Source organism: Varanus komodoensis, unplaced genomic scaffold (genome assembly GCF_004798865.1).
Source record: "Varanus komodoensis strain SLA01 unplaced genomic scaffold, ASM479886v1 scaffold50, whole genome shotgun sequence".
Taxonomy (NCBI): domain Eukaryota; kingdom Metazoa; phylum Chordata; class Lepidosauria; order Squamata; family Varanidae; genus Varanus; species Varanus komodoensis.
In genome coordinates this window covers 1,400,711-1,421,249 of record NW_025336088.1, presented here as the reverse complement: position 1 = coordinate 1,421,249, position 20,539 = coordinate 1,400,711, and the positions used below count along the sequence as shown (strand labels likewise).

General features: G+C 41.8%; 1 protein-coding gene across 1 annotated transcript in view; it reads right to left on the bottom strand.

Moving 5' to 3' along the window:
• ZNF385C (zinc finger protein 385C) overlaps nucleotides 1-20,539 on the bottom strand; it is a 105,975-nt gene that overhangs the window by 15,792 nt on the left and 69,644 nt on the right. Inside the window, exons 3-4 of the mRNA XM_044446996.1 lie at nucleotides 11,012-11,154; nucleotides 1,124-1,234 (exon numbers count right to left, since the gene is read on the bottom strand). Of these exons, the coding sequence (XP_044302931.1) occupies nucleotides 1,124-1,234; nucleotides 11,012-11,154 (254 nt within the window). The remainder of the gene's footprint in view (nucleotides 1-1,123; nucleotides 1,235-11,011; nucleotides 11,155-20,539) is intronic.

Genomic DNA, 20,539 nt, shown 5'->3' with positions numbered 1-20,539 from the left:
TAAAGGAGGCAGTAATTAGGTCTAGCCTGGATTTGGATTATTTATTTATTACCACACTACCACAATCCCACCTAGAGGTTCAATAACTGAAAAACATGAAAGGAAATGGTCTTCATGTTGAATCTCAATTGTGGATGAAACTGAAAGTAGAGACAATGGATTATTAGCCTCTTGTTGAACAACTCCGTATCAAAGGATATATCTAAGTGGTTGTGTAAGCCCACCATGGGCTATTTTTGATCATGGACCCTGGGCAGCTGAACCAGCCATGATTTAATTGTGACTGCAGCGTTTAAACTTTTCAGCATTTTATGTAGACTATGAAACCCTGATTCTTAAATGTGTTTTTAAGCCAGGAATGGGCAGTCGAGAGGCTTTCAAGATGCTCCTCTTCTTCCTGCTCCTCCTCAGAATTCTGAGATCCATTGCCAGGGCCAGATGAATACGGGAAGCTGCTGCCATTGAGTCAGGCCATTGATCCATCTAGCCCAGTACCATCAACACCTCCAGGATTTCAGGAAGGAGGGGTTTTTGCTGTACCTGGAGATGTTGGGAACGGAACCTGCAAACTTCTATATGCAAACCAAATATGAGTGGCAAATGAGTGGCATGGGACACAGACATACAATAATGATTAAGGAACAAGGTACTTTTGAGCACAGGGTTAGCCTAGGAATTCATGATTTGTCCCAGAACCAAACCAAACCAAACCAAACCAAACCAAACCAAACCAAACCAAACCAAACCAACAGTGTCCTAATTTGGGTGGGTCAGGAAGAGTCTTTTTAGTTGTTGTTGATTAGTAGATCACAATTTATCCTTCTGTGCATTCCTATTTTAACCCATGCTTGTTTACTATGTGCTGCTTTTGTAATTTAGTGTTCTTTTGGGCAATATATATTTAGTTGTTGCTAGCAGCTAAACAATTTAAAATAAATTGGGGGGAGGAATACTTCCTGAAATGGGGTAACCAGAACTTGTCTCTGAACCTCAGCATAATTCCCCATGTCTCTCTTCCATACCTGCAATGGATTTGTATGCTTGGCAAGTGGGATGGCACTCGCAATCACCTCCCACCTGCCCACCCACCTGCCTGCTCCTGCTCTACAGGGATGTGGCTTACCGCAGAGTTGAACCTTAGGTGACAAATATTACAAGAGATGAACTGCTTCTTCTTGAGTGGGTTGGGTATGCCAAAGGTGTGGTTGATGACTGCTTTCTGTACAGGATCCATCTGGAGAGAAGGATGTGGAGAAAAGCAGATCCCATTAACTTATGTGTCAGAGACCCAGAATTTTTAAAAAATGGAATTTAAAAAATGTCTGTCTTCAAAGAACCCATTCTACCTTTACCTGCTTGCTGGAGAACATGTGCACTTCTGCTGCAGAATCTCTATGCATTGCATGGGTTTCTCTTAGGAGAGAGGGAATGTTCTAGGATGCATACGGTTCCTGCAGGGTGCTGGCCAGGCTTCACAAGCCTTGCTGTTGTCTAATATGTACTAAATGCACACCCTTGAATGCCCCCAACAATTTTATCACTGTGTAATACTGAGGAAATAGGGCACTGCTGGTCAAGCTGTCTTTCCAGGGACCTGATCAGCTATTATTGGCCTCCTAAGTGAGGAACAAATGACAGTCTGCTGAAGAACCACATGTTTCCATGTGTTTCACTATATACAAAGCATTGGTGTGATGGATCATTAATTTACACAATGCCAGGAAACGCAGCCTGGACACTGCATCCATGGCTGTCTGATAGCTTAAAAGCAGAGGAAAATAACTTAAAGCCAAGATTTAAACAAAGAATCAACAAGATTCAGAAAATTCTGCTAGAAACTAGGGTAAAATCTATACATACTACTGCATTTGCTCCAACTCTTGATTTCATTTTGTTTCCTCAGCCTTTGCTCTTAGAAGATGTTTAAAAATCCATAATAATTTCTAACAAAATGGCTGCCTTAACTAATGTGGAAAAGGATTAGAGCAAGGAGTGGAGAGGTGAAAGGGGGGGAAAGCAAATATAAAAATAATGTGTGCGTTTGAGCACAAGCATAATCTATAATACAAGTATTGTTCTCTTAGCCCTGTGGCTCCAGAAGATTATCTTATCTGAGGCTGGCTGTCAGGAAGAAGGGAAAAAGAGATTGAGGTTTGAAGGTGATCGTATTTCTCAGCAAAGCTATTTAGTTGTTCAGACAGGTGCATCAGTCTAGCAGCAAAGCGTGCAGACAAGGGAATAATTATCTGGACCCCTAAATTCCAGCCCCAAAGGGAGAGGACTTGGCAATGGAAAATGATTAATGAAGTGATGCCTTCCCATGCTCATGATGAAATTTTTACTCACTCATCTGGAATAAAAATGAAGAAGTATATGCAGAGTCTGAGGCAGGGAGAATGGTGGTGGAGGTGAATCGGAGGCCTTGCGTGATGAAAGGACCCTTCTGTTCCACCCTTGATGGTGATGTGCTCAAGGCAACATCCACCTGGAACAGGGATGCAGGACATGGAACAAGACTCGGCATCTGATCACAGGAGGAAAAGTGGGAGGAGTGAGAAGGAATCTGCGCAAGCACTTAGTTTCTGCTGTTGGGCCATGAAGACACACATCCCATGTCTATTCTCAACTGTTATTGACTCTTCTCTCTGATAAAAAGCTATCCATAGTGTATAATCAATCAGAAAAGGTGGACTGCATTGCTGGATCAGACCAGACAATTTAGCCCAACAGTTTATTTTCCACAGTAGCCAACCAGAACCCTCCTGAAAGGTTAAAAGCAGATGGGGTTTTTTTTGTCCATATTAACTGACATTCTGGAGTATATTGCTTCTGAATATTGAAGCTCTATTAATATATCAAGACTAATAGGCTATATTTATATATAAGCTAATGGGCTTTTCATATATTTGTCTATATCTTTTTAAATCAACAAACTGAGTTCATAAACAGCAAAGCCACAATATTGGCAAATCAGAGCAATCAGTTATAATTATTCCAGCCATTCAGCTTAAAAGTGTCCTATGAAGAAGGAAGATGTTTCCCTTGAAATCTAACAGTGAGATGGCCTGCCTGAGGTGGTGCTGCACATTGATGGCCCTTCCCAAGTCCTCTGTAGGATCATGCAGCACACAAGGAAAGGGTGTGCAGCAAGGCCTGACCCATTATCTCAAGTGTGTTTTACATGAAGAGGTGCTTCATTGCACACAGAACTGCTGCCAGTTAATTCAGCGTGCACCTCACTTTCCACTTCTGGGTCCAAAACAGGCTAAGGAAATGAGGAATAACTTAAAAGAGCCAGTGTGGTGTAGTGGTTAAGAGCATGGGACTGGGACTCAGATGACCTTGGTTCTAGTCCCCGCTCAGCCATGGAGCCAACTGGGTGACTTTGGGCCAGTCACAGACTCTCAGCCCAACCTACCTCACAGGGTTGTTGTTGTGGGGATAAGATGGAGGAGGAGATGTAAGCTGCCTTGAGCCCTTTAGGAAAAAGGCAGGATATAAATTGAAAAATTAAATTAATCAAAATTAAAATATAACTTTATTTTAAGGATCGTCTAAGAATCTCTTGTACAAGAACCTGCAAGACTCTGGAACTGCTCAGGTCATCTGCCTTTATCATAAATGCTCAGATCACTAACTTTTAAAGTAAGAGAGTATCAAAGAAGTATAAACTGTTTTGTTACAGTGCCGGAGTCCTGCACTCAAACAAAATCCTCCCAGTTGTGACAGCCTATCAACGGGGCCAGGTTCTCAATATTCTCCAGCTTATCCTCTTGGCCCTAAAAGCAAGCTTCCTCATGAGCTAGCTTTCTGTCCATTCTGGAGAAGAAGCCTTTCACTGCTACTTAATGTTGCTCCAACATCCCAGCACTTTCATTTCTAAACTGTCTAGGCAGCCAGCATCACTCTCCCCTCCTTTCTAAATATGCAAAATCTCAATTCAAGAAGGCAATGCTTAAAGTCTGCTAATTTCAGTTGATGGGAAGAACGGTCTCTGACAACACAATGCCTGCCAGTCTGTTTTTCCTGCCCTTAAAATGGTACCTACCTACCATTTTTCCTGTTCTTGAGGTACTATCCCAAAAGGGTTGCTGAAAAGATCTTCCAGCCCCCTAGCTTGGGGAGCAAATTCTCAGTAAACTCAAGAGCATCTTTTGAGGGCACTGCATTCTGAAAGGTTAAAAAATATCCCTGCTTTATATCTAATTTGCATTGACTCAAGTTACTTCTGTTTTATCCCTGGGATGTTCCCACTGATATATAAATAGAGATAGTTGTGTTGAACTTCCTGTCCAGACTCTGGAGGTCAAAGATGGAAAAGCAAAAAGGGACACAGGAGGCTCAGATGATGACTTTTGGCAAGTAACTGCTAAATCTTCAAGGGATTTGCACATTTGAAAAGGCTTTGGGACACCTTCTAAGTATGGAATTACTTGTTTGGTTGGGAACAGTTTCCATAGAATTGCCCTACTGGAAGGGAGATTGTAGGCCAGTGGCTTTCAACAGGTGGGACAGGGCTCCAAAGCAGGTTACATGCAAAAATAAAATGGATCAAATTACCTCCAAGACCACTATTTGCTTGGGGCAATATAGAAATGGGAAAATTGAGAGAGTGAGTAGAGAAAAACAGTGGTGATATGAAGTCTGGAACATGGAAACGTAGTGTTCCCAGTTCATAACTCCTGGGCTATGTAAAAGTCAAACCCAATTCACTGCAGAGTTTGGGCACAGTTCAAACTAGCTCTAGCATTTTCTGCTGCCACAAGCTGCTTCTTTCCTTTCTTCCCTAGAGCCAGTGGTGATGAGAAGCGTGGCTACTCTTATGGCCATATTTAGGATCCATGTCAGCCCTGCAGGCATCCAGATCCCAAGGAAAGGTAGTTTTATTTAAGGACCCAGACATCTTGGGAAACAATTTCCAGAGACTTTGGCACCCAAGATGCTGTTCTTGCCCATGTTTTACAGGCTGGCAGGTAAGTTTTGAACAAAACGAAAGGGGGTTGCAAGGGGGTGGGAGCAGGGGAGCAGAAAAGAGTAAATCCATAACCTGAAAGAGGGCAGTGGTTTGCATAAAATTTTGCAAATAGTAATGTATATGTATACGTGCAGATTCAGAAATAGTTACTGAGCTTACTGAGTTACCAAGAGGTGGCTTCAACTATTGGTAGTATAGCAACAAACCAGCAAAGCAACAATATAAATAGAAACAAATATGCCTCACCATGGCAGGGAAGATTGGACGACCTGCATGTCTGGTCAAACTACTGTCCAGATTCTAATTGTTAATGGCAACCGCCTCAACATTCTTGCTTTCCCTTCTTAGCTTCTTTAAGCTAGATATCAACTGGGCAGCCCTTCAAATAAAGAATACCTTCAAATAGCGGACAATCCTTTGTAAAGTAGGTCATTTGGCCATCCTAGGTTATGCTGAAATTTGGGAGGTCTTCAGGCCTTGTGTTTTTCAATACATTATCAGGAGTACAACTTCTGGATGCAAGGAAAAGTCAGAACCAAATCAAATTTGTATGAAACTAAGAACAGCCCTGCTACATCAGATAAAAGGCCATTCTAGTCCTGCTTCCTACGGTGGCCAACCAGCTCTTCAACAAGTCCTAAGTGGGACACAAGTGCAAAATAAGTAGACTGCGGTTTCCTATAAGTCAGTATTCAGTATTCAGTCAGAGGCTCTTGCCTCTGATTCCAGAGATGGCATATAGCAACCATGACTAATTGCCATTTATCGCACGTTCCTCCATGAATTTGCCTAAACACCTTTCAGAGCCATCTAAGATGGCTGGCATTACCACATTCCTTTACAGTTACTTGTGCTGAACTGCTTTTGCCAGCCTGGACAAGTCCCTTTAGAGCTCTTTTCCATCTCTTTTTGTCTTGATTATCCCGAACAATTTGAGGTCATCCATGAAATTTGACACCTTTTCACCCACAAGCTTTTACACACTCCCAGTTCCAGATTATTTAAGTTAAAAAGCACCAGTCCCGAGCAATACAGATCTTTAGGGTACCTCACTTCATACAACCCTCTATTGTGTGAAATACCCATTTATTTCCACTCTCTACTTATCCAAAGTAGGGGAACATACATAGTTACAAAAACAAATTTAAGAGTTCTAATTTGCAGGATAAGATTGAAGCTGGGTCTCAGCACATTCTGTATGTCTGAAATTTGGTTGAAATCAAGGAAAGGGTTTCTTTACAAAAAGCAGCATGACTTTCTAATCAGTGCCATCTTGGGTTGTGACTGCATCCATATCTAGTCTCTTCTCCAGTTCGGGATTCCTGAGGTTAGGGGTTGCAATGGGACAGTTAGAAAAAGAAGGTCCTGCTCTGCTCACTGGTTAGCAGCAGAGGGCATGGCATCCAATATTTATACTAAGTTGAGTGGATCCAGAAGTTTCATACTGTCTGCCAGTTTCAAAGAGGGATGTGTATTTTCCTCTTCCCTTCTACACTTTGTGAAGGCTCTGAGGCCTGGTTAGAACTGTGGTTCCACAGAAGTTCACTAGATCTGGTCCCAAGCCCAGAAACCCAAGGTCAAGTCCTGGTTCAAGCTGCCGAGTCAGGCATTTTTTCCTGAAAAGAAGGTGCCACAACCTCTCCTAGAACTTAATTCTTGTATAGGTAGCTATGTAAGTTACCACGTCCACAGGTTCTAGGGGCAGACGATAGTGCAGTAGACCTAGGTCTTGCAGGGACACAGTTTCTGATTAGCAGGAAGCCGATTTCCTCTGCCACCCCCTCAGAGTTCTCAGTTCCCTCTGAGCTTATCTGCAGTCCTTATGCTGAGATAGCAATGCTGAATCTGCTTTCAGCAACATTTTATAGTTATGAGCTACCCCACTTATAATGAAAGCATTCTGGGTGGTCTTGTCTTGAACTGGCTTCTAAGTCCAACAGTTTTATATAAGACTCACTCCTGCCAGAGATGAAAACTGTTAGAATTTGTTTGCTGATATGAATGAACACACATTCCTGTATTTTTGTTCTCTCCATGAGGGTGTGACTATGGGGAGTTACGATGAACAACTGCTCTTCAGAATTTTTTATTAGTTTGGAATTAAAAGGGGACAAGAGCAACCTTTTTAGTTAAGGCAAGTCTTTCCCTCGTTCACACATCATTATAGAATGCAAAGTTCTACTACTTTCCCAATGAAACCTATTGAAATAATAACTTAAACTTGATGCACATGGTCTGCTAAGTACTACTTAATGAAGTCTACAATTGTGCAATATGTTTAAAGTTGCCATTGGTGCTACAAGTTAAGAGGCACTGAAAATTGACAGATTAATTCTTTTTCATCTAACTTTTGCTCAGGCATATCATATATTTCTTTGAAAACTTGGTGAAAACTGCAGATGAACTAAATTCAGGTTTGGCTAAGAAAGCTTCCATTTATCAGTTTGGTAAACAAAGTTTATTCAGATTTTCTTGCTCCATTAAAAATATAGCAGCAACAGCTTGTAAAGTCATATTCTGCATGCTTATTCACTTTAAAGCTAGAATGTTCCTCGTATTTTTATTTTTTCAGGAGGTTTGTTTGTTGCAGACAAAGTAAGCATGTGCAATGCTTATTCCTTTAGTTATGGGGTAGGCCTCCCAGGGTTACACTACACATTACTTCATAGATTGGGATCTTAGCATTGTGGGAAGGTAGGGGGACTTTAGCCATTTATACCCACTTCACTCCTAATCTGGATCAGTCTTCATCCCCATGCTTCCTATTTATATGGCCAAAAACTGAGGATACAGTTGTAATGGCAGGGTTCAGACAGCATCATAAACTATTCTGCCCCTGAGGAGCGTGGCAGACAATTGAGCACATTGTCAGTAGAAGGCTCCATCCTTCACCTTGCCCCTCAGTCTTCCTGTGGGTCTCCCATGAGAGAAACAAGACTTTTTTCCCTCCCTCCTGTGAATCCTTTCTGGCTCACCATCAAAGCTTCTGTGAAGCTGATTTCCACAATCCACTGTAGGTAGCCATGAGCAGTCCCTTCAAAGTACCTCACTGGCACCTTGGAGAGGCTGCCTGAAAAAGTCCAGTATTCACATTTTTATGAACAGTATAAGCCATCCTGACAAACCTATCAGAAGTTTGTGTGGCATAGTAACACACTGTAGCTTATAAGCAAGTTGTCTGAACCCAGCAGTCTACCCACCATGTTGGTTTAGTGTGTTGTCTGAATCTAGCACTCAGGTATGATTACCTGGATAGATTTTCAACTGTGTGAGCATGCATACATTGTGTACTGATGCATGTGCAATGTAATGTGTGAACATCCCTCTTAGGTAACAGTTTAAAACATAGCTCTCTGCAGGATACCAGGAGCACCTGTGAATGGTCCTTTTCCCTTACTTTTCCCACAGCTTCAAATTGTTGTGAAGATAAACAGGGAGGAGATGAAAATTATGTACACTGCCTTAAGGAGTTTCTTTGAAGATGAAAGATGGGATCAAGTGTAATTATAAAAGAATGAGAATTAGAGTAAGTTTTGTGTGTGGCTATTTGGTGTACTTGATGGTGTCCCCTCTTTACAGTTGTTTGTTCATAAATATTTTTTGAGCTGATTGTGTTTAATGCAGTAAAATTGGCATGTCTGTATGCAGGAAACTTCACCTATTGACTTTCCATAGTGAAGACAGATGGAAGGAATTCATTAAGCTACTCTGCAACTTCATCTTTCTTTAATAGTCCTCTAATTCCACTCTCATTTGATGGTCCAACTGCCCCTCTAGCTGGTTTCTGGCTCCTGATTCAGCAACAAAAAATTATTTTTGATAATATATACTCCTCAAAATATTTTTGCACCCCTTATGGACTTCTTGCATTTCCCTTGTGCAAGTATGTGTTCCTTTTCGTTTCTCTCATTTGGGCAAGGCATTCATTTGCTGAAGGAGGCCTTCCATGACATGGCACTAATCATGCTGGTGACCTGAATCTGATGTTCTGCTTAAGCTTCTATTTTTATGGTTTTATGTAACCTCTAAACATTTTGGAAATATTTAACCCTTTGAATCCTCCTTTCTACTCTCCCCTTTTACCAGTTCCCTCATTTTAGAAGTTTCTTTTTCTGTGCTGTACTTCCTTATCATCTCCCCTCTTAAATATAAATTAAATTGATAGCATTGGGCTGTTTACAAATGTTTTGACAACACCCACATCTCGTACTAGGTCCTGGGTAGCACCATTTAAGATTAAGTCCAGGGACATCTCCCCTCTGGTTGGTACCACAACCAGTCGTTCTAGGGCACAGTCATTCAGGGCATTAAGACAGGTAACCTCTTTGTCATAACTGGAATGTGCCTTTATCCAGTCAATGGATAAAGAAGTCACCTATTACTACAATACTTATAATACATACCCTCCATCATCATTGTAAGAAATTACTTTTGTAATTAGTAACTTACTTTTGAGTAACTTACTTGTACTAAATTACTTTTGAAGCCTGGTATTGTCACCCACAGTGCTTCTGTAGAGGGGTCTGTCCTCTTTAGGATTTCTAGTGTGCTGGGCACCATGCCCCTTGGATGTACAGAACAGTACAAACCCCACAGCAACTAGTATTCAAAGGTAAGCTGCATTTGAACATTTTGGTGCTTCTATCAAATTGTGATTAGGTGTGAGATTTTGCTTGGCTGGTTTACATGAAAGGTCAATCTAGAAGAGCATCCTGTTCCCTGCAGTGGTCAGCCGGATGCCTCTGCGATAGGGCAGGAAGGAGCATCAGCCATTTCTTGCAAAGGTTCTTTCTAGCTGCCACAGCTAATAGCTGCTGATTGCTAGTGCTCCTCTACCACTAAGAGATATGCAGCTCTAATGCAGTGGTGAAACTGGAAGTCACCATAACACAGGGTATCACGCCACATTCATATTGCTTAAATAATACATCTGTTAAGGGTTTGGTCCTTAGCAGCTGTGGTTTCCCGGCATGTTGGAGTGTGAGTGAACATGAAAAGCCCTTAATCCAGGAGTGGACAACTCCACATTGCCCCTGTCCCTGAAACCCACAGTATTATTTAGTATCTGTTCTTAGATTATGACTATGGGTCTTGCTGCTGCTGGATTGTTATTGCTTTATTGGTTGATTATTTTATTCTTTATACTGTGTTTATACTCCCATTGTATTTATACATACATTTGCATTCTATTCTATTCTGTTGCATGGTTTTAGTTATTCTTGTCATCTATTTTTATCTGTATTTCTATTTTTATCTGTATTATTGTTTATGATTGCACCGTGAGCCGCTCAGAGAGCCTTCTGGCTATGGGGTGGGATATAAATGCAATAAATAAATAAATAGATAAATAAATTTCTGGGCATGAATGGGGATGCATGGTGTTCACCCATGTCTTAACACAACCTGATTCAAGCCAAGGGTATTTCTGTTAATTTCTACCTTCTATAATGCAAAGAAAACTGAATGTGCAAAGCAAATTTTACAGAGACTGCTACAGGAACTCACAGAAGATAAAAGTTAATTAAACACATCTCCGAGAATCCCCATGAGCATCCAAAGACCACCAACGGCTACAACCTTATCAAATGACCATTCCTACAGTAGCATAGCAATCCTCCATGACCTTCATGTCTCTCGTTAAGAGTAGTCAGGCAGCTTAAGCTTTCCAACGGTAATGAAAGAGGACTGGCATAGCTTGATGAGCGTGAGCGAGTGTATGAAGGCATTCTGCACTTGCAGTATTTCTACAGATACCACTCATAACTTCAGCCCTGAGCAGGAATGTCTGGAGTGACCTTGAAGTCAGCAGATCAACAGGGTAAATTATGCGATGAGATAACAAAGAAGGCTGGAGGAATGCAGTGGCGCTCCAGCACTATGAACAGGTAATAACTGCAGGTTGACAGAAGACCACTTGTTGGGCTTTGACTCAGAACATGCAAGCCAGTCTTGCTGCGACCTGAATTTAGGTGGGAAGCTGGGAAAATTCACTCTCTTGCTGAGCAAGAGTTTTAGATCAGGACAAGGAAAACTCACTGTGTTGAAGTTGGGAAAGAGGTTGAGCGGTGGTGTCCCACTGAGGCGGAACGTCAAAAAATTCTTGATGTCCAGCGGTGGATGTAGAGGCCGTCCTGGGATGGGAAGTGATGTTAAGAGGGAGCTATTGTGATTGGCTGGACCTAAGCAGTGATAAGGGAAGAGAAATGAGAAATACAGAAAGTTTAAAGGGAACATATTTGAAGGAGAAAGCAACCAGCTGATACTGCGAACTGCCAATTTGCTGTGTGTTAAAATACACATCTGCACCAGAAGAAGCTCCTCACTGCATGGTCTAATGTCATCTGTAATTATGTTTTCACTGCTTATCATTGTTAGCTCTGCCGTGCTCATGAGAGGCTGATGTGGTATTTTTAATGATTCAGATTTGGAGGATGAAATTGCTTGTGAGATTGCACAGCCACAAGCTGCAGCTCAGGGTCCTGGGACTCAGCTGGGGGATGCAGTAGAAGAGATCTGCCCAAGGTCAGATGGGGATGCAGATCACATCAATCATGGGAACAATGGGGAGTTACAGTCCATGGGAGGAGATGATGAAATGGGAGATCTTGCCACTGGAGACCAACTCTCCCTTTCAGAGGCAGACCCAGTGGCTTAGGTGCCAACACCAGTGAGAAGCCCAACTAAGGGCACAGTGGGTGCAGCAGAGGTGTTTTCACAGTGTACCTCCTTCAGGGTCAGGGCACAGATGGGTTCAAAAGGAGCGGCTTGGGAAATGAGTAGTAGATAGGGTTCAACTTACTACTTTTGTATGCTCAGAGATTTGTGTGATACATTAAAGATTATCAAGCACGGAAACGGTTTGAGACTGGTGCTGGTCGGGAGGAGGAAAATGGCTCATGGAAGTGACTTTGTACATTCATTTATATAGTAAGTTAGGGTATTTTTTAAAAACTTACAAATCTCCAGCCATCTACTAATGATGGAGGCAGCAGCCCCCCTGTATCCCCAAACCACTCTCATAGCTGAAGCAAAAACAAAAAGTGCAGCCTGTCCATGCTTGCCTTTTCTCTTCTCCTATCATATACTCAATCTCCTCCATGGTTGAGACTGGGCCAGTTTCCCCCAGAAACTCTGAAGGCAGCAAGGGGTGGGGAAGACAAGGCATCTCCAAGGAAGGTTCTCCCTGCCTCTCCGAAACGTTTGGGTCTCTCGTGCCACTTCCAGGAAACAAGGCATTGACAGTGGTGTCTCTGGGGTATCACAGCAACGTCTGGAGGAAGCAGCAAAATCTAACTCTTGTGCTTCATATACAGCTGCCGACAGACATTTCTGTGGAGAAATGGGAGACCAGTGCAGAGTCCTAGGATGGTTCCCTTGAAATGTGAATAACAGCTCCAGAGGGGTGATTTTTACTGAGGTTACCACAGGGAAGGAGAGAGTTAAACTTCTCTTCCCCACAGTCCAGAAGTTGCTCAGGCCTCCTCTTGACTGTTATTTACATAACAGAAAAGAAAAGAAAGATCATGCTTAAAAGTCACATTTAATTTGTTCTTTATGCGTAATCACATTTCTGCACATTGAAGGCCTTTGGACATGATGCAAATCACAGAGAGCAGGTAAGGTAAACCTGTGTCTGAGATGTCCCAAAGCAGACTGCAGGGAGGGGCATGCATAGCTGAGTTCTCCTTCTTACCAAAATGTTTATGCATTGACCCGTAATTAGCATGGCAGAGAGAAGGCCAGACTACAGTCCTGACACCAGCTCTGATACCTAGTTTTCTATGTGGACAGAGTGGGCTTTGTTCTTTTCATGGAGAAAGGAAGTCCCCATTTGCAACCCGAAGTGGGGCACTTAGACTGAGGTTTATGCTCTCAGTAGGAACCAGGTTAAAGAGACACCTGGCTGGACACACCACATTCCACTGGCAGAACCTGAGCAACACTGCTCATGATAACATGGTGCTTGGACAGAAATCCTTACACTTGATCTATATAGTTCTTTGATGGCACAGTAGGCCATAAGACTGGACTCCAAAATAATGCATGAACAAATTATAGGTAATTTGAGTGAGGGCAATGCATGCTAAATGCTACAAGCAGGGACCCTGTTTTGGTGATAAGAAGCATCTTTGTGCATATGATGATACACTGCACCCTTCAGTGATGCTTACATTATACAGGCTTTACACACCAGCACATAGCCTAATGATTGACATTCTGCTCGCTAATGAATACAAAACATTAAAGCATGCACTTTGTTTCCCCCACCAGTTGATGGTCTGCTTCCTTCCCCACTAATTCTGCTGGTGAATCCTTCTACATCTCCCCTCTCAAGATTAATGTTAACGTTATTTATTGAATATTTGCCTGCACAAAATAGGCAGGGAGGAAAGAGAATGGGTCCAGAATCATAAAAATTCTAAAAAAACAAAAACACAACCCTCAGTATGCACATTTTGCTACAGATATTACAGGCCCAAAGATGCCCAGAAGGCACAAGTGACCTCTTTCTAGCAGATTGAACAAATTTGTTCCCGTCTTTACAGAGGGAACCTCTCTCCAAACCAGCTCTGACTCCAGGGGGGTAAACTACAGCTTGCTCTATCAGGCATGTACTGATCAAATTAATGCCAAAGTCACCCAGAAGGGAAGTCTGGGGAATGGCAAGAGGAAAGCACACAATATTTGTCATTTTTAAAGCAATGAATAGGCGTGCAAAAAATATTATTATATTTTTATCTTGCTGTTCCTCCCAAGAACTCAGGGAGGCATACAGGGATCTCCCTGGCCCATTTAACATTGTGCGATAGATTAGTGAGAGACTTCGACTTGCCCAGGGACAAGTGAACATCACGACTGACTTAAGCACTTGTCCCTAGCCCAGCCTTCTACAGAGTATGCCATACTGGCTCTCTTGGCACACAAAAGCATAATAAAAAATGAAAGTATGTAAGTGCATGCATCTACTATATAGTACACAAAATTATTCTTAGATTTCTGCGTAATACCATTAATCAAAATGAAACTGACAACAACAAGCAGGACAGCTTTGCAATTGCATAAGCAATGTGTGGAATGTAGCTGGTTATCATTTTTAGAAACAAGTTTCTAGACAAGACTATGGAATAAGTCATCCAAAAGCCTATCAACCATTTTACTAAGTACTGAAAAGTGGTGATATTGGGGAAATTCGCTATAGATTTGACTGAGCTTTCCCTTTAATGCTAATACCGGCAGTCCTTGGGTTACGAATGAGTTCCATTCCTGAGGCAATGGATACTTGTCTTTAACTCAAATTTGTTTGTTTGTACGTACATACGTACATATGTATCTATTTAGAGTATTTGTATGCCGTCCTATCGCAGAGCCTCAGGACCGCTTACATAAATGAAAGTTGGATCATGTATAGTTGACCCTCCACGTCTGAAGGAGTTAAAGGTGCAAGACCCCTGTGAACATGGAAAAAACAGAAATACCTCCAGGCCCCCTCCCCACTCAAACTCACCAGTGCCTCCTCTCTGCAGCAAGGAAATGCCTGAGGGATTTCCCTCTCTGCTTTGGCGGCCTCCCCCCTCCCCCTCTATGGTGATGCTTTGGAGACCTCTCTCTTTCCCCTCTCACTTCCTCTCTCTCTATGGTGGTTATGATTTTTTAAAAAATTAATAGGCTTTGTGAAAGTTCATTCATAAGTACAGGTTGCTCATAACTTGCATATTTATAACTTGGGGACTGCGTGTACATTTTAAGATCCTTTTTCTATATGCAATTAGTACACTGAAGTATACAAAAAAGGACAGTCCTGGTATAATGAATTGTACCAAAGTCAGCATAGTGGACACCGGGGTTGCGATGATCTTTTCAGATTCTCCACCCTCTTCTGTTCTTTAGATTTCATCTCATGCTCTTTCCTTGCTTACAAAATGAGTTGAGCTAAGGCAAAGTCCACAAATGCGTAACCAGCAATCTTTTTGTGCAACCAGCAACCTTCTTCCTTGGCATGTGCAGCAAAGACAAAGCATAAAACCACGTACACAGAAGAATAATGCTGCTTGATTCTTGGCAGGTGCTCCCATGAATGCTCAGTATGGTCAGCACTAAGTCACACTCATAGCTGTGAGAAAGCAGGCCAGAATCTGGGGAGCAAAGCCGTGGAAATCCTACAGATTCCCACCCCACAGTGTGGATTCCTTACACATCCCTAATGGACACACACTTTCTGAATTAAGCATGCTTCATGCTTATACCCAACAGCTTTACTTTTTGTAATATTTACGAACATTCTGTCCTCAGAGCAGCATCTCTCCCTCGACTTCACCCTGCAGAATGAAACAGTGATTGGTGTATGTGTTCTAACCAGATGTACAATCACAGGAGCAGTGACTCATGCAGACACACCATTCACTCCTCTGAGAGCAGATAATCTGGCTGCACTTCTGCATCAGAAGTATCCAGTCAATGCCAATGCAGAGCTAGAGAAGACACGAGCAACTCAAAGCAAAGGCTGATTGCAAAGGGATGAGAATGGATCTTCCAGACTCCTCTGTGGCTGGCCACCTGTATTGTTCAGACTCTAGTGGAAGAATGGTAAGGCAGCTTCTAAGGTTCAGCGGGTTATGGAGTGAACTTGCCTAGTGTTTAAAAGACAACATGGTTTCCTGAAAGCATGCTAAGGCCTCATGCCTTTCTGCTTGTTAAGAACACCAGAGCTAATGGCTTTGAAGTTGCTTTCTCCAATCATTCTGCAGATAAGGCATGTCTCTGTAGTGGGAACAAAGCTGTTTACCCTACCAAAAATGCCTTATTCCCAGGAAAAAGAGGAGGGAGCCAAGGTGCATCCTGACAGAGAGATGTGGGAGAGAGGAAAGTTATGAACTACACAGCAAAAGGCAATGTCATTGGTTTTCAGCTTGGGTAGAAAAATTGACATGTTGATTCAGACACTTTTGGAGGCCCATGGAACACCACTGGCTGGTTCAGGGAACCAACAGGCCACAAAGAAAGGGTGCACAAGCTTTCTTTTGCTTGTTTATTAATCACCTGCACCTGTATTTCATAACTGTATTTAATATACTACATATTATCCTTGTCACAGTTGGTTTCATGTCTTCCTGAATATCCTTGAACCTGAAGTAGGGTGCCTTGGCTGAACCAGGCCCCTGTGATGTGAACAGCACTTAAGGTGCACAGTAGCGCTTTTTTAATCTCTTGGGGCTCATTAGCAGTTCCCTCACATGCATTAGCAGTTACATTATTTTACTAGAAAGTAGCAATTTTATAACATTTGTGGCATGCACATGCTGTTAAAACCTCTACAGTGATATTTCTGGATTAGTTAATTTAGGCTGTAGATGTGACCTTACAACATTTACAGCTCGGTTCTCTTTTCTATATAGTGTTAATACTGCAGATGAACTAATAGTCTACATTTTCATTTAAAAAGCAGGATTTCTGGGCTTACTTGAAAGTGTACAACCCATGCTTCAAACTCTTAACTCAGAATTGTTTGCCCTAGAGATCTTAAAGGCCCCAAATACTGTAGAAACAGAAACCGATAGGAGCTCCTTCCTTGCAAACCTTTCCAAGGAGCAGCAGAGCATGCAGCTGGATGCTGGATCCAGGCTGGCTATTCCATCTTTACTGTGGGAGGTCTAAATCAAACCACCAACCATTTGAGGAAGTTTAAGAAGTCATCACTGGAGAACGCAAAGGGGCAGAATGGGATAATGTTCAACCATGCTAGAGATTTTAATTGCAAGCAAGAGTGCCGCCTTTAAATTCCTTATGGCTCCAACTGCTGGGTAGAGCTTAGGCATTGATCAGGACTGCTTGGCAGCGTTATGGGCTGTTCTGTGCGCTCCTGGAGCTCTCCAAGGTCCTGACTCAAACTTGGAATTCTGCTATTGATATGTGTTGGGTGTCCTCTGCAGTTTACTACCCATTTCTGTTCGTCTCTTCAGGTACTGCTCAGCATTCCACAAGATAGTGTTGGCAATGTTCGAGCAAAATTGCCCAGGTTAGAGGGACATAATGCAACAACCCCTGTATGCAACATAAGCCTACCTGTACAAAACTTTTCACAATTCACGAAAGCCAGACATGTCTACTGCTCTTGCCATGTAACTGTGGGAGACGCTGGTACCAAGGTTTATTTTTACTTAATGGAGAGAACACGTCTGTCCCCCTGCATAGTAGTGAACTTCCTAAGACTCTTTTCATAACTTTCATAGGAGGAGAAAGAGAGAGCACAACATTTCAAGTCTGCAAGCCCCACTGAAGCGTCCAAATTGTTATTGAGTTGGTTGTTGATTGATGTATTTTGTATTCTGGAGAGAAAAATCGGACCTTTATTTTATTGGTTCATCTTGACTCTTTTTGGCTGCATTACATTTTGGCTTCATCTTTATTATGTCTTACTAATACTTGTAAGATTGAATGGGTAGCATATAGAGGCCACTTTCAAATAGATGCCTATTTAGATAAATGGTCTGCTTTTGCTGAAGCCTATGAATAATTGCAAGTAAGCTGTATTTCATATTTTTGCATTTCATAGGTAATAATTACTATAGATATTAAACAAGAAAAAAGAAAGTAGTAAACAGTTAAATCAATTGGTGCAAAAATACACCATGCACATCATATAGTCCAACTGGAAAATTGCAATGACAGAATTAGAAATGTTAGTGCAGGATTTTTGGACCAGGCAAGGTAAGCTGTCACATTTCCACCCCATGCCCATCAAAGATTTTGTCACTGATTTCTTGTGCATGTAAATATTTGAGCCAGTCAACCATTCTACACTATCTAAAACTATGTTGGAGTTTGGGTTGACAAACATCATTTGATTCTTTTTGTTAAGACAAAACATTTCAAACAGACAGGAACTAGATCTGACAATCTTCCCCATGTTTTCAAGGGGAAAAGGTTTACTTGCAACAAGGATCTTAGTGTGGGTAGACAGAGCACAAGACTAATTAAGTAATAGTAATAATAATAACAACAATTATGCACATATTTAATGATCACAGCATATTTCTTGCTTCCTTAAAGTACTACAGTGTTTACTATTTTGGCCTGCAGCACAGACCAGCCGGGTTATATGATTCTGTTCCAGATCCTAAGTAAATCAGACAGTTTTGCACTACTGCAATGGCATAAGCATCTGGTAAGCAAGCTAGAGCATCGCGTACACATTCTGCATAAATCAGAAAGTATTAAGACATACAGATAAAATAACTACTTTGGTTATTTAATAAGATGAGCTCAGAGGTTATACTGATTGTAGTGTTGGACCCTTTCTGTTTCTTAGGGTTAGCAACTAAAGTTTTCAAAGGAGCAGTTTCAATTCTAGCAGAACTAGAATTCAATTGCAAATTTTATACCTTTGTAGCCAGCATCTTCTGAGACTGGGCACATTTTTCTCACTAACCTCCTAGTTTTGAGTGTTAAATTAGAATAGAAAGATTGCATTATTAGCAGTGAAAGTTGCTTTGTCAGGGTCACTGTTTTACCTTGGATCTAGGCTTTGTAGATATGTGCGTAATCAACATACACCTGTCAACTCAGGAAAAAATGGATCTAGTTCACACTGAGCTTGTGGCACAACAAATAACACAAGGTAGTTGAGAAAGTATAACACTTTCTCGGTCTCTTTATAGGAAAAATTGGATATATTCAGTGAACAAAACAAACCATTCTTCTTGTGGGATTGGCTTAGCTATAGCAGCATTCTCTTATTCTTGTTTCTAGGTTTCATTCAAAACAAGGTTAACCTTTTAGGTTATTTTTCAACCAGGCCTATGCTTGTTGGCCTGCTCTTTCCTCTCCACCCTCCAACCCATGACACCAATTTCTTGTCAGCGATATTCTGATGGAGCAGCTGCGGGATGTATTTTTAGCTGTTAATTTAGACACTCAATTAAAAGGATTTGGCTCAACAAGAACGGTGAGGTCTTTAGAGACCTGGATAGAATAACATGATCTTGGTGGAGATGAACTGCTCAGCTGAAGGAGGGAAGGAACTGACTGGTTAAGAAAGTTTATGTTAGGAGAAGGATGCCCTAAAAAGTCTTCCCCAACATGGTGCCCTCCAGATGTTTGTTGCCCACAGAAAAGATCCCATATTTTCACCAAAATTCAGAGGCAAACTGATAGTGTGTGTTGAAAAAGCACATCTAATATAGCTCATTCTGAAGCAACATTCAGGTTTTTTAATACTTTTAATACATCCATAATACTAAAAGCCAGATTTTATATTTTTTAGGCCAGCATTTGTGTCACACACCAAAGGCTATTTGATGAGGGGCTCCTTGCAGCTTGCAGGCCATATGTTGCTCATCCAGGCCTTAAAACACCCTTTTCTCTGTTTATTGTCATCTGAGCTTGTTGACAGAGTGGAACATGACTAAATGTGAGCACAAATAATATATGGATTGACACTCTGCTCCAGGAATACAGAATGTTGTCCTCTAGTTTGCAGAATAAATATAAATTACTCAGGAAAGGCAAGTAGCTTACCTCAGTTTGGGAAACTTCCATAGTTGAGAAATTTTGATGGAAACCCATCCTCTCTGTCTACCATTAGTGGGTTCCTGCCTGTTTCCTCAATACCTCTGAGAACAGCATTAAAGTTTACCATGTTACAAAATAGCATGAATCAAAATATTCTTCTCAAGGTGTAGAAAAAGCATCTGCCAATTTAAAAAGCTGAATCCAAACTGAAATGTCCCTTCCTTCTTTTTTCAGAAAAGCTTTTGACTCCACCTGAGGCTGACTCCAGCTTTTTGGGGGCTAGATGGTGGAACACTGGGCATTTTGTAACTGGTCTGCTCATTTCACCTGTTATCTCTTGAGAGAATTGGAACACCTTCTTACCAACTGTGAAATGAAGAAAATGCTGGTAAGGTCACTCCATAGCATCTGCCCATGTGAAGAGATGAATTCAAACTGGAAACTTCCCTTCTGTCTCTCCCTTCCAGTAAAAATTCTGGCTCTACTTTAGGATGGCTCTTACAAATTGAGGGCAAGATGGTACGAACAGCAAAGCCCCTCTAGCTAAGCAGCTTGTTTCTTCTTACTGGGTCAAGGATGGGGTCTCACACCTGCTCCTCCTCCCCTCCTGAAAACCTTTCAGTTCCTTCCAAAGTAGGCTGATTTTCATGCTTTGCCTGAGAAACATCACTGAGCAACCTGGAAACTTCAAAGGCTTCTTCCCCCCATTACTCCTGCACTTCCACCTCCTGCTCAGAATCCAATGGATCTATATGAACAGTCTGCAATGAGCGAGAGACCTGGTCTGCAAAATGGCCCTTGACCTCTGAGGGTATGACAGCATTCTTGGCTCCTATCACGCAAGGGCATCAATAGAGCCATTGAAGAATATGATGCCAAGTCTAACCAGGAATTGTACCTAGTGGAGCATGGCAACTCAAGTTTATTTTCTATATTTATTTAATTTCTATACTGCCCCACAACCAAAGCTCTGAGTGGTTTACACTGTAGGTTCAACAAGTTCACTTGTTTGCACCCTCAGTACCGACATCAGCAACAAAGTAGATGGGTGAATAT